This window comes from Kryptolebias marmoratus, linkage group LG23 (assembly GCF_001649575.2).
Source record: "Kryptolebias marmoratus isolate JLee-2015 linkage group LG23, ASM164957v2, whole genome shotgun sequence".
NCBI classification, from domain to species: Eukaryota; Metazoa; Chordata; class Actinopteri; order Cyprinodontiformes; family Rivulidae; genus Kryptolebias; species Kryptolebias marmoratus.
Window position 1 is genome coordinate 867,748 of NC_051452.1, and position 12,104 is coordinate 879,851.

The window sequence follows — 12,104 nt, forward strand, 5'->3', positions numbered from 1 at the left end:
ACAAACACTTTGTGTCTGCAAAACATGTGAGGAGAGCTGCAGACCAGGGACAATCCAGAAATGCTCATGAATGTCAGTTTAGAAGCTATCAAAGTTCTCAAATAAAGCACCTTTTGAGAATGTCAATGTTTGTTGGGAATTATCTGACAAAACTAGGAAGGATTTTTGGTTTATAAATTAAAAGTTATGGTTGTTTATTGATTTTAGTAAAAAAAAAAATCGCAACTTTTAGGAAAATGCCCCGCGGAATCCTGGGGGCATTTTAGCGCAACAATCACAAAAATGCCCGTGAAATCCTGGAGGGATTGATATGTACGTACATATATATATATATATATATATATATATATACATATAACTGGCCACCCAGTTCATTCGAGGAATCTATACTTTTTAAGCAAAATAAAAACTATAAATGACTGGGGTGGCAGAAGATTAATCTATGGTGGCCACCATCAACCACCCTCTAGCTCCACCACTGTAAATTATCAGCAAAGATGAAATGGAAGATAGTCTCTCCTGACATTTTAGGTCTTGGAATCAAACAATATTAGCACTAAAGGACGTATATTTGGGCGTCCTGTTCAGCGGCGGGGGACATTAGCGTAACGCTTCTGTTTATTCAGTTATGTTCTTGCGTTAACGCAGGCACTAGATGTTCCCAGTTGTCCCCAAAAGTCCTCCGTAGTCTGTCTCCCATTAGTAATCAGCACATCTGTTGTCAGGTCCTCTGTTTACCTCGTCTGGTTTGCGTTTGTTTGGTTTTCATGCTTTGCTGGCGCCTGGATTCCCCGCTTCGAAAAAAACCCAACAACTCTTGATTTAGCTCGAGTTCGGGTCCCGGAGCTGATTCGAACGTGAACGCGGGCGAGAGGTGGCATGCGACACGACACAGGCTGCTGGCGGCGGGAGTCACTGCGAGCGCCCCCGGCTATCGTGTGGATCCACACCCCTCCCCCCCACACACACACCCCTTCTGCCAGTCACGTATTTGCATTAAAGTCAAAAGCGTCCACCAAAAAACTAAAGAGCGGTGGGGATGAATAATGCCAGTGGGTGGCTGCCTAGATGAGACACATCCTGGATGAATAAGGAAGAGGAGGGTGATGCAGATTAGCGAGCACATCCTCAGAACACTTGTGAGGGTGTTTTCTTTACACGAATACCTGCACACACACACACACACACACACACACACAGGCGGCACCATCTGCAGGCACGCGTTACCGAGCACAATGTGTGCACATCGCTAATTACTGTTTATGCAGCTGTTAGGTTACAAGTGCACAAAAACACGGCACTGATGCCGCTTTCCCGGCCCCGCCCCGCCCCCGCGTTCCACTTACACTGCAGCGTCTCGGCCCGGTTCTCCTGGATCATGATGCAGAGCTGCAGGACCAGCTGGGGCGCCGACTCCAGGAACGTCTCCAGCAGGCGCAGCATGTTGACGTCGGCGTACTCGAACATCATGGCCCAGTACCACCGCCGCTGGTGCTCCTTCTGCCGGCGCGACATGACACCCAGGTACAGCGTCCTGACGTACCTGCGCTCAGAATGGGGTGGGGGGGAAGGAGGGACACACACACACAAACAACGGGTGACGAAACAGCGGACCGAGGAGGTCAGGAGGAAATTCTTTTTTTTTAGCAAAAGTCAAACGTTTCGGCGGCGATCCGGCCAAAAGTTCAGGGTTAACCTCCGCGGGCCTCGCACGCCCCGTGGCTCAAGGGTGGTCGCTGTTGATTTCGAGGTGACGGGGGTCAAAGGTCAACGTCCCGGGATGACCCAGTGCCTCTAACCGTGCAGCCACATAAAGGAGGACACTTGGGCTACGTTCACGCCGCGGGCGAAACGCGACAAATGTCCGATTTTTTTTTGATCGTAATCCCGTACGCGGCCCTGAATCGGACGTTTGCGAAAGCGGCCGCGGCGTGAGCCGTCCGCGTCGGCCGAAAGGACGGCGGTCCCTGACGTCAAAGTCTCACAAAGTCTCCGAATCTGCTCCGAGGCGGCAGCCACAGCTCCAAAAAAAAAAAGATCATCGCTACCATGTGCGACTTCAGAATTAAACGCGCGCACGCCGACGCTCGCAGCGGCCATATTTACGTCTGTAAACTCAGCGCGCGGAGCGTGTCGTTTGCAGACGGTTCACGCTGGAGTCCGACGGAGGTCTGATGCCCTGCAGTGCGAACGCAGCCTTAAACCGAACAACCGACGAACAGATTTGGTGGAAATGTTTGGGAAACGTCGGCGCCGATCCACGTTACGATCCGGATCAAACTGGGTTTTTTTTTTTAACCACGCTGTGGCCTCGGAGGAGGCTGGGTTTGCGTTTGCGACCAAATCTGCGCCCGCCATTGCGACGGTACCCGAGGCAACCCGATATTCACCGTCACGTCGTCGCCAGGTAGCTCTGCCTGTTTGTTTTGTTTTAGAATTTGGGCCGAGTCAACGAAAAAAGGCAGTGGTGCGTCCTTGACTCGAGAGAATAAGATTTACCTCCGTTCTCCTTCTCCCTCCTATCCCCTCCCCCCTGTTTTTGATCTGCCTACACCCCCTTCCTTCCCCCTCGGTTGGCCTCGGAGGGGGTGGAGTTAGTGTGTGTGTATGTGTGTGTGTGTGTGGGTTTAACCCTACAACTGAACCGGAGAAGCTGTTACACTCACACACACACACACACACGAGTTGGAAAAGAAAGTCAGCGTGTGTGTGTGAGCAGCAGACAAAAGGCGCATGTGTGTCTCCCACTTCCTTCCTCCCCCCAGCAGTGTGCTTTTAGCACCACAATTAGCACCTAAGCTTGTCCAAGTGTGTGTGTGTGTGTGGACTGAGGGGTGGGGGGTGAGGAGACGAACACGACGGAGCGATGTGATGCCAAAAGCGCAGATGCTTCTCCCCTCCGTACTCCCCGTGCATGCTGACACTCACAGGACGAGCCGTGACACCGTTATTTCCACTCGCTACACACGCTGACACACACACACGCACGCACACACACACACACACTGACACACACACACACACACACACACTGACACACACACACTGCTGACCCCTCTGTTGTATTACATGTAAAGCTCTGACTAACTGAGCCACAGTCGGCAGGGTTAAGGCGGGATTCAGCACCATGGAGAGCGCTTTTAAAAAAACTTCTGTCTCAGGGTTTCACGGCGATCACCAACTGGTGGTGCGCGGGCCTCTTCCAGGCCTGCGGGCGATGGGGTTCTGGCACCAACTTACAGAGGGATGAAGACAGCATGAGAGGGAAACACGTGTTTTTCTTATCTTGAATCAACTCCCAAATCGTCAGAGGAGCGCTGAAAACAGCTGAAGAAGCTGAATCTGAGTTGGTGAAGCTAAAAGAAGCGCACTGGCTAGATGCTAAACTAAGCAAAACACCAAACACCAGCTGAAAGTGGCAAAAGGCTAGCTCAAAGCTAAAAGAAGCACAAACCTAACTAACTGAAGTGAAAAGAAGCAAAAAGGTGGACTAAACCTAAAAGTAGCAAAAGGCTAGCTAAAAGCTAAGAGTTGAAAGAACCTACTCCTGTAGGAAAAAGCTAGCTAAAAGTAGGAAAAGGCCAGCTAAAAGTAGCAAATGGTTAGCTAAAAACAGCAAAATATTAGCTAAAACTAAAAATAGCGAACAACTAATTAAAAGTAACAAAAAGCTAGCTAAACGCAGCAAAAGGCAAGCTAAAAGTACCAAGAACCTATAGGAAAAAGTTAGCTAAAAGGTTAATGAAGTAGCAAAATGCTAGCTAAAAGCAGCAAATGTTAGCTAAAACTAAAAGTGCCATCAGGCAAGCTAAATGTAGCAAGAACCTAACTAACTGTAACAACATGTTAGTTAAAAGTAGCAAAAAGGTAACTAAAAGTAGCAGAACGGTAGCTAAAAGTAGCAAAAGGCTAGCTCAAAGCTAAAAGTAGCACAAACCTAACTAACTGAAGTGAAAAGAAGCAAAAAGGTGGACTAAAACTAGAACAAAGTGTCCCGATTGGGGGAAATAATCATAAAATAAAGACAAACGAGTCTGTTAGCGAAATATCTCTTACGCTCAGCTACTACTGCGTATGGTTTCAGCTCTGGATCTGGGAACTCGACTGGGCTGCGGCGGCCATCTTGAGTTAAAGTGGCTTCGAAAGTTGATCACCTGAAGACGCGGGGCCAGCGGCCTAAAGGTTTTCATCGAAAATGGTCCGCTGGCTCTTGAGATATTTTGCTAACAGACTTAACAGAGTTGGCTTTAAAAGTTAGCGCTTAAGCAAAAATCCACTGCAATCAGCAGCACTTGGAGTATGTGTGGAGGACGACTCTCAGCTACTACCACACCAAATCTTAGCTCAGTATCTGTAAAACTGACTGAGTTACAGCCATTTATGTGCTTTCAAAGATCAGGTGGTTGTGGCGGCCATATTGAATCGGATTGGCTCCAAAAGTTAATCAGTTGTAAACGTACATTCAACAAATAATTTCTGAGAGTTTCATTAAAATCCCTATAGTGATTCTTGTGATATTTTGCTAACAGACAGACAGAGATGACTAGTTAATGGCAAAACTTTAAACAGATCTTGTGCAATCAGCTGTCTCTGAGGTATGTGTTGGGGTTCAGGCTCAGCTACTACCACACCAAATCTGAGCTCGGTATCTCTAAAACTGACCGAGTTAGAGCCATTTTAAGGAATTTTAAGGTCAGCTAGCTGTGGTGGCCATTTTGAATTGAGGTGACCCCAAAAGTTAATCAGCTGCAGACGCACATCCTGTGATCCCTCCCTGAGAGTTTCATTAGAATCTGCCCACTGGTTCGTGAGATATTTTGCTAACAGACAGAAGCGCGCGCTTACAGTGGCAAAAACACTGTCGCCCCGCCGTGTATCAGCGTGTGTCCCTGTCCCGGCTCAGGGTGGTGGTGGTGGGTGTTCTCACCTCCACACCTGCCCCAGCTGGAGGACGTGGATGGCGGCCTGCCACAGCCAGATGGTGACCAGCTGCAGGCGGTCCTTGCCGGGATACGGGCACCCTAGGGCCACCGCGCCGCGCTTCTTCAGCCCCTCCACCTCCCCGAGCCCGCCGCCGGTGTAGTCCTGCACGAACCAGCGGAAGCTCAGGATCTGCACCAGCACCGACGGCACCAGCACGAAGAAGAGCGTGAGGCCGAACCACAGGTAGTCCTGCCGCCGGTAGTAGTCCGCCGCCAGGCACAGGTCCGTGCCCACGTCCCAGAAGAAGACCAGCAGGGCCAGGATGATCCAGAGGCAGTCCAGCCACAGCTGCTCGCGGGGCGGGCAGTGGGTCTCCCGGACGCCGGGCCCCCCTCCGACGGGCTGGCCCCCGCCGAGCAGGGAGCCCAGGCAGGCGGAGCGGCAGCCCCAGTAGCAGGCGGAGGTGCGGCAGCACTGGCAGATGTGGATGGCGGCGGAGTCCAGCGGCTCCTCGGCGTCGACGTCGTACAGCTGCGCGAAGCCGACACCGGCTTTTCCGCCGCCGTCCGACTGCGCGGCCATGTTCCCCTTGCCGCTCCCCCTGCCCTCCTGCGAAACGCACGACAACCGCACCGTTGTGCTCGCTGGCGGGGCGCGGAGGACACCACGTCACTTCCCAGGCACCCGCTGCCGTCCGTCTCGCGCCGCGGCGACTTGTGCGTGTAGTTGCCGCCCGGGGCGCGAGGAGCCATCAGAGCCGGCGGCCGCGCGACGGCGGCTCCCCTTCTTGTGTCGCCGCGCAAGACCCCGCCCGCGGGCGCTCGCGCGCGGCAGCGGCAGCGGTTTGCCTCCTAGTCCGGCAGCGCCGCATCATCCCGTCCTGCGCACGCGGTCATCCAGGGGCGATGGGAGGCTATGACGTAATGCACCCCCCGCTGTTCTTTAAGACGCGCGCGCGTCTCTGTGTGTGTGTGTGTGTGTGTGGCCGCCCACCGGACACCGAGCTGTTCTGTCCGACCTCCACCTCCACCCTCCTCCAGGGGAGCAGAGACCGCCGACTCCTGCTTCTCGTCGCCGCCCGCGCTCCGGCTGTCGGTGCCCAGCTTCCGCTGCCACCCCTGTCCGCTCCTCCTCTCCGCTCCGCTCCTCTTCTCCCCGAAGCTTCAGCCCCTCTGCAGCTCCTGCCTCCTCCTGCCCCGCCTTTCAGGCTCTCCCTCGCGCGCTCTCCCTCCGCCCTCTGCCGGAGAGAGGAGCTCCAACAGCAGCCGCACATCTGCACACAGCACCCGGCTTCTGATCCCTCCTCCAGCTGCTTTCTGCTCGTGACATCAGCTGAAGGGTGGCAGAATTATGGGATGGATGAAGTTCTATTAAACCAGGTTTCTATGGGAAGGCCATGAAGAACTTCTTCTGCCTTCTCTGAGCTGTTTTAGCCGCTCCTGTGTCAAAACCTTCAGCTCATAATGGAGATGGGGGCTTTAGCTTTTCGTAGCTAAAATATCGAACTTTGTTTGGAAATATTTCCCCGTAGAAATATCCTGTTCCTTCAGAAACACTGTTCTCATTGTAGCTGCTCTGTTTTTGTCTTATGCTGCTTTTAGCTAGCTTTTAGCTTCTTTTTAAACTTTTAGCGAATGCTCTGCTAGCCACTTTTAGCTTTTAGCCAGCTTCTTCTACTTTCAGCTTTCGATTCTTGTAGCTTTTAGCTAGTTGCATGTTGCATCTTTAAGCTAACCTTCTGCTTCTTTTAGCTTTCACCTAACTTTCTGCTGCTGTTGTTTAGCATTTAGGTACTTCTGACTAGCTTTTAGCTCTGTTTGGCTTTTAGCCAGCCTTTGCTACCTGTAGCTTGTAGTTAGCCTTTTGATTGTTTTAGATTTCAGCTAGTGTTTTGCTACCTAAGGTTCTGCTACTTTTAGCTTTTAGCCAGCCGTTTGCTATTTTCACCTTGAAGTTTGCCTTTTGATTCTTGTAGCTTTTAGCTAGTTGCATGTTGCTTCTTTAAGCTAACCTTCTGCTTCTTTTAGCTTTCACCTAACCTTCTGCTGCTGTTGTTTAACATTTAGGTACTTCTGACTAGCTTTTAGCTGTGTTTAGCTTTTAGCCAGCCTATTGCAATTTCTCACTTTTAGATAACAATTCACTACATTTAGCTTTTAGCTAGCCTTCGCTACTTGCAGCTTGTAGTTAGCCTTTTGCTTCTTTTAGCTGTTAATCAGCCGTTTGCTACTTTCACGTTGTAGTTAGCATTTTGATAGTTTTAGCTTTTACCTATGTTTTACGGCTTTTGTTTAGTATTTTGATCCAATTCTTTACCTATTAGCTCTTAGCTAGCCTATTGCTATTTCTTGCATTTTGCTAAACTTTTCTTACTTTAAGCTACTGCTCTGCTGCGTTTAGCTTTTAGCTTGTGATTTGCTGTTTTACCAATTTTTTTTTGTTCGTTTTTTGGTCCTTTTACCTTTAGTTTCAGCTTCAGTTGGTTTCACCAATTTTTTACCTATTAGCTCTATTTCTTGCATTTTGCTAAATTTTTCTTACTTTTAGCTACTGTTCTGCTACCTTTAGCTTTTATCTAACTTTCTGCTGCTGTTGTTTAGCATTTACGTACTTCTTAGCTTTTGGCTGTGTTTAGCTTTTAGCCAGCCTATTGCAATTTCTCACTTTTAGATAACAATTCACTACATTTAGCTTTTAGCTAGCCTTTGCTACTTGTAGCTTGTTGTTAGCCTTTTGATAGTTTTAGCTTTTACCTAGCTTTTTACTGCTTTTGATCCAATACTTTACCTATTAGCTCTATTTCTTGCATTTTGCTAAACTTTTCTTACTTTTAGCTACTGCTCTGCTACGTTTAGCTTTTAGCTTGTGATTTGCTGTTTTAGCTAATTATTTTTGTTTGTTTCATTTTTTGCACCTTTAGCTTCAGCTTCAGTTCGTTTCGCAAATTTCAGCGTCTCCTGCATTTTCCGTGAAAATCCAATTTTCCTCGTTACAACTTGGTTTGACGCTAGCTAGCCGGCGCTAACTGCTAAGCTAAATTTGCGAGCTAGCGTAATAGCGGTTGGCGCCGGCTAGCTCGCGTCAACTCGAGCCATTTTGGGAAGCCTTGTTCCCGGCTACGGTCATGAGCGGCGTCAACCAACCAAACGGTCCAGTCGGGCCTAAAATGGCGGACTGAGAACAGTGACGCGGCTCGTATCGAACCTTTTGACCCAGCGTTCATCGAAGCCAACCCCACCTGCGACTCGACGGATTTAACTCGGCGATATAAACATTTAGAGCTTTCTACAGGAGGTCAATCAAAGCGCTCTCCATGGTGCTGAATTTCGCCTCAATCAGAGCTTTTACATGTATAACAACAGACGGTTTTATAGATATATGTAGAAGAAGATGGGGACGTAAACAAGGCTTTTCTGGAGGTCAGATGGTGAAAAAACAGAACATTAAATAATGTTTTAGATGCATTCTGTGCCTCGATTTACTGGATATTTGATTACAAACGAACAGAAACGACACGCAGAGTTCATTTTCCAAACCACACTTTATTAAACACGTTCTATCTTCGTATCTATCACACATACACACACACCTCCTTGTGCTCGGAAACACAGCTTCCCCGCCAGCCCTCTGAAGATAAGCCTCCCTCGTCATGGCAACCACAGCTGTACGGTTGATGGAGCGGATGCTCATACAGCTGCTGAGTGACAAAAAAAAAAAAAACAACCTCGTATCCAAGGATAACGATTTTTTTTTTTTTTTTAAACGTGGCTCTTGAACAAATATCTGCTCAGATTCAAAACGGCGATGTTCCCGCCCTACGCTGCACGTCATTTCTCCAGATGAATTAGTAAAAAATAAATAAATAAATCAAACAAAACGCCCGAGGGCTCGAGATCTGCTGCGCCGATTATCTGCTTTTTTTTTTTTTTTTTTTTTGCTTTTTCATGAACGAGAAAAAAAAAAAAAAACTAAATCAGCAGAGAGCCAAACGCTCCGATGCGGATCACAGACGACACGAAACGAGGGTTTTAATCAGGATGATGAGGGAATTCAAGATAGATGTTCCAATTAACATTTGTTTTGTTTTTTGTTTTTTTTTTTCCCCCTTATCTGGATTTTCAGGACTCCGAAGATAGAATCTGAAGCTTCCTGGCGTGTGTGGAGATCGTGAACGGTCGATGCACTGCCCGCTGGAAAGAAAAGGCCGAGGAGTGAAAAGCAAAGCTGGGTTGGAGATAGGGGCCACTGTGCCGGGGGGTGGAGGTGGGGGCGGGGCTTTCAGGCTGTCAATCAAATCCAGAAGTGGTGAAAAAACAAGAAGTTCAGGGTCAAAGGTCAGATCAGGCCGTGCTCTAACTCTGCAGCTGTGTGACAGGAATGTTAAACTCCACAGCTGGACACCCCGTGGGTCAAGGGTGATCACCATTGATTTCAAGGACGTGGGGGTCAAAGGTCGCAGGGGACTCCTTTTGGTAAGACCTTCGGTCATCCAGTCCAATGTCAAGGCCGAAGATGACCTTGAGCTCCAACTGTGAAAACGTGCAATGGAGGAAAATTAAACCACGCAGCTGGACACTTCTTTGGTCAAGGGTGATCACCATTCATTTCAAGGTCGTGGGGGTCAAAGGTCGACATCACAGCTGGCCCGGTGCTCTAACTCTGCAGCCATGTAACATAGGAAGGTCAAACTGCACAGCTGGACGCCTCGTGGGTCAAAGATGATGCCTGTTGATTTCAGGGTTCATGGGGTCAAAGGTCAAGGTCAGAGGTAAAGGTCACAGATCAGCTCTAACTCTGCAGCTGTTCCCCTCATGGGTCAAGGGTGATCACTGTTGATTTCAATGTGACTGAGTCAAAGGTTAGTCACAGATGACCTAGTGCTCTAACTATGCAGCCATGTAACAGAGGACAAATAAACTGTACAGTTGGACGCCTCTTAGGTTGAGGGTGATCACCACTGATTTCCTAGTCTTGGGGGTCAAAGGTCGCAGGGGACTCCTTTGGTAAGACCTTCGGTCATCCAGTCCAATGTCAAGGCCACAGATGACCTTGAGCTCCAACTGTGCAAATGCGCTGTGGAGGAAAATTAAACCACGCAGTTGGACACCTCTTTGGTCAAGGGTGGTCACCATTGATTTCATAGTCGTGGGGTCAAAGGTCAACATCACAGCTGACCCGGTGCTCTAACTCTGCGGCCGTGTAACGTAGGAACATCAAACTGCACAGCTGGACGCCTCGTGGGTCAAAGATGATGCCTGTTGATTTCAGGGTTCATGGGGTCAAAGGTCAAGGTCATAGATCAGCTCTAACTCTGCAGCTGTTCCCCTCATGGGTCAAGGGTGATCACTGTTGATTTCAATGTGACCGAGTCAAAGGTTAGTCACAGATGACCTAGTGCTCTATGCAGCCATGTAACGGCGGACAATGAAACTGTGCAGTTGGACGCCTCTTAGGTCGAGGGTGATCACCATTGATTTCATAGTCATGGGGTCAAAGGTCAACATCCGAGAGCATTTAGTGCTCTAACTCTGCAACGGTGTAATGTAGGAAGGTCAAACTGCACAGCTGGACGCCTCGTGGGTCAAAGATGATGCCTGTTGATTTCAGGGTTCATAGGGTCAAAGGTCACAGGTGACCCCTTTGTCAAAAACTTGTCTCAGCTCCTACACGTGACCCTTTTGTCTCCTACACCAAGGAAGTTCTGTTTCTGGTTGTCTCTGAGTGCTTCTAGTTTAATTTTTTTATAATTTATTTTGGGTTTTGATTCTGTTTACAATTTTCCTCCATTTTTACAGTTTTTTAGCACAACGACAGACTGATGGCAGCAGGATCAGAGTAAAGTGAGACGGACAGGAGGAAGAAAAAAAAAGAGGTAAAAACGGCTCTGTTGTCGTTTTGGTTTCTGGGGCGAAACAGACCGGTATCTGGACTCTACATGGATTTTTTTGTTTGTTTGTTTTTGTGTTTTTTTGCCACCAAAAACTGAGCGGGACGTACGAAACGCAGCAGCACACCCGAAGCAGCGCCGACAGAGAGTCAGCTCGCTGACTTTGCTGACACGGACGTCAAACGAGCTATGATGAAATCCCAGTTTGAGCCGTTTCTAACCGAACAGAAGCCTAATCAGCGGGAGGAACGGGTCCCAACAGTCAGACGTGACTCCAGCGTCGCAGATGCATAAATTTGCAATCAGTGCCTTTTAAACGTCGCGGACTCAAGTGGACCTAATTGCGACAACTTCAGAGGTCCTAATTATTTTGAAAAAAGAAAAAAAAACCTGCAGAAGCTCGAAGATACTTTCACGTGTAACTCATCAGAGTGGTAAAAACTAGACTTCCCTCCAACGCAAACAAACCAAGTTAATTGAAACGAGTCGAATTGAGCATCCAGGCTGTAACCAATCAGATTTTTATTAATTAACCTTTTTTTTTTTTCTAACCATTGGTGGTAATATGTACAAACTGTGCCGTTTCTAAAATGTCAATCTGACATGAACATGAAAACAGCGTAACACAGGCTGTCTGTCAGAGGGAGCAAACAGACGGGCTTTTCTTTAAAAAACAAACAAAGAATTAGTCATTTTCTTTGTTTTGTTCGTCTGTCAGAGGCAGTTTGATGCCCTGTCAGCAACAAAAAAAAAAAAAAGAAAAAGTCTGTTTCAGTGTACCAACATTGTGGGATATAGTTTTCATGCTGTTGATAAAAAAACAGAAAAAAGCAGCCAGTTTATATTCTGTGTGACTCCCTATATTGTTATCTGTATAGGGAGTTTCCACACCATTAAAGGTGTTGGTTTGATCGGATTACAGGAGAAGCAACTTCTCCATTGTATCGATTTTAAATTCAGATGTGAAATTCTGTTGCGACACAAAAGGAACAATCCAGGTAATAATAAGAGCAAAAAAACTACCAGGACCGTAGCCAGACTTTAAAAAATACTGAAGTCAACCACTCATTATCCCCCTGCTCATCAGTTACAATGAAGACCAAAACTGAAAAAAATAGCTTTTATTTAAAACAAGTGGCTTGAATGTGTATATGTTTGTAAATCCATGGGGATCAGCCTCATCTGAAGCAACAGAGGACTCAGGGCACAACCATGATGACTCACTGAAATGACATGAATTAGTTTCTATGAATGTTGATTCAAAACACAAGATTTTAGCAGAGATTTCACCTTT

General features: G+C 47.9%; 2 protein-coding genes across 8 annotated transcripts in view; one reads left to right on the forward strand and one right to left on the reverse strand.

Moving 5' to 3' along the window:
• LOC108246497 (XK-related protein 6) overlaps positions 1-6,158 on the reverse strand; it is an 11,224-nt gene extending 5,066 nt beyond the window's left edge. Inside the window, exons 1-2 of the mRNA XM_017434076.3 lie at positions 4,928-6,158; positions 1,347-1,543 (exon numbers count right to left, since the gene is read on the reverse strand). Coding sequence (XP_017289565.1) covers positions 1,347-1,543; positions 4,928-5,505 — 775 coding nt within the window. The 5' untranslated portion in view covers positions 5,506-6,158. The remainder of the gene's footprint in view (positions 1-1,346; positions 1,544-4,927) is intronic.
• Positions 1-12,104, forward strand: part of gckr (glucokinase (hexokinase 4) regulator) — a 42,123-nt gene that overhangs the window by 14,959 nt on the left and 15,060 nt on the right. For 2 of the 7 annotated variants that reach the window (XM_037973773.1, XM_025010062.2), the window contains exon 1: positions 2,155-2,407. The exons of 1 other annotated variant lie outside the window; for it this stretch is intronic. In XM_037973773.1, the coding sequence (XP_037829701.1) occupies positions 2,234-2,407 (174 nt within the window). In that variant the 5' untranslated portion in view covers positions 2,155-2,233. Of the gene's footprint in view, positions 1-2,154; positions 2,408-10,515; positions 10,796-12,104 lie in introns of those variants that run through there. 4 more of the 7 variants (XM_017434071.3, XM_025010061.2, XM_017434072.3 and 1 more) reach the window with 3 other exon arrangements.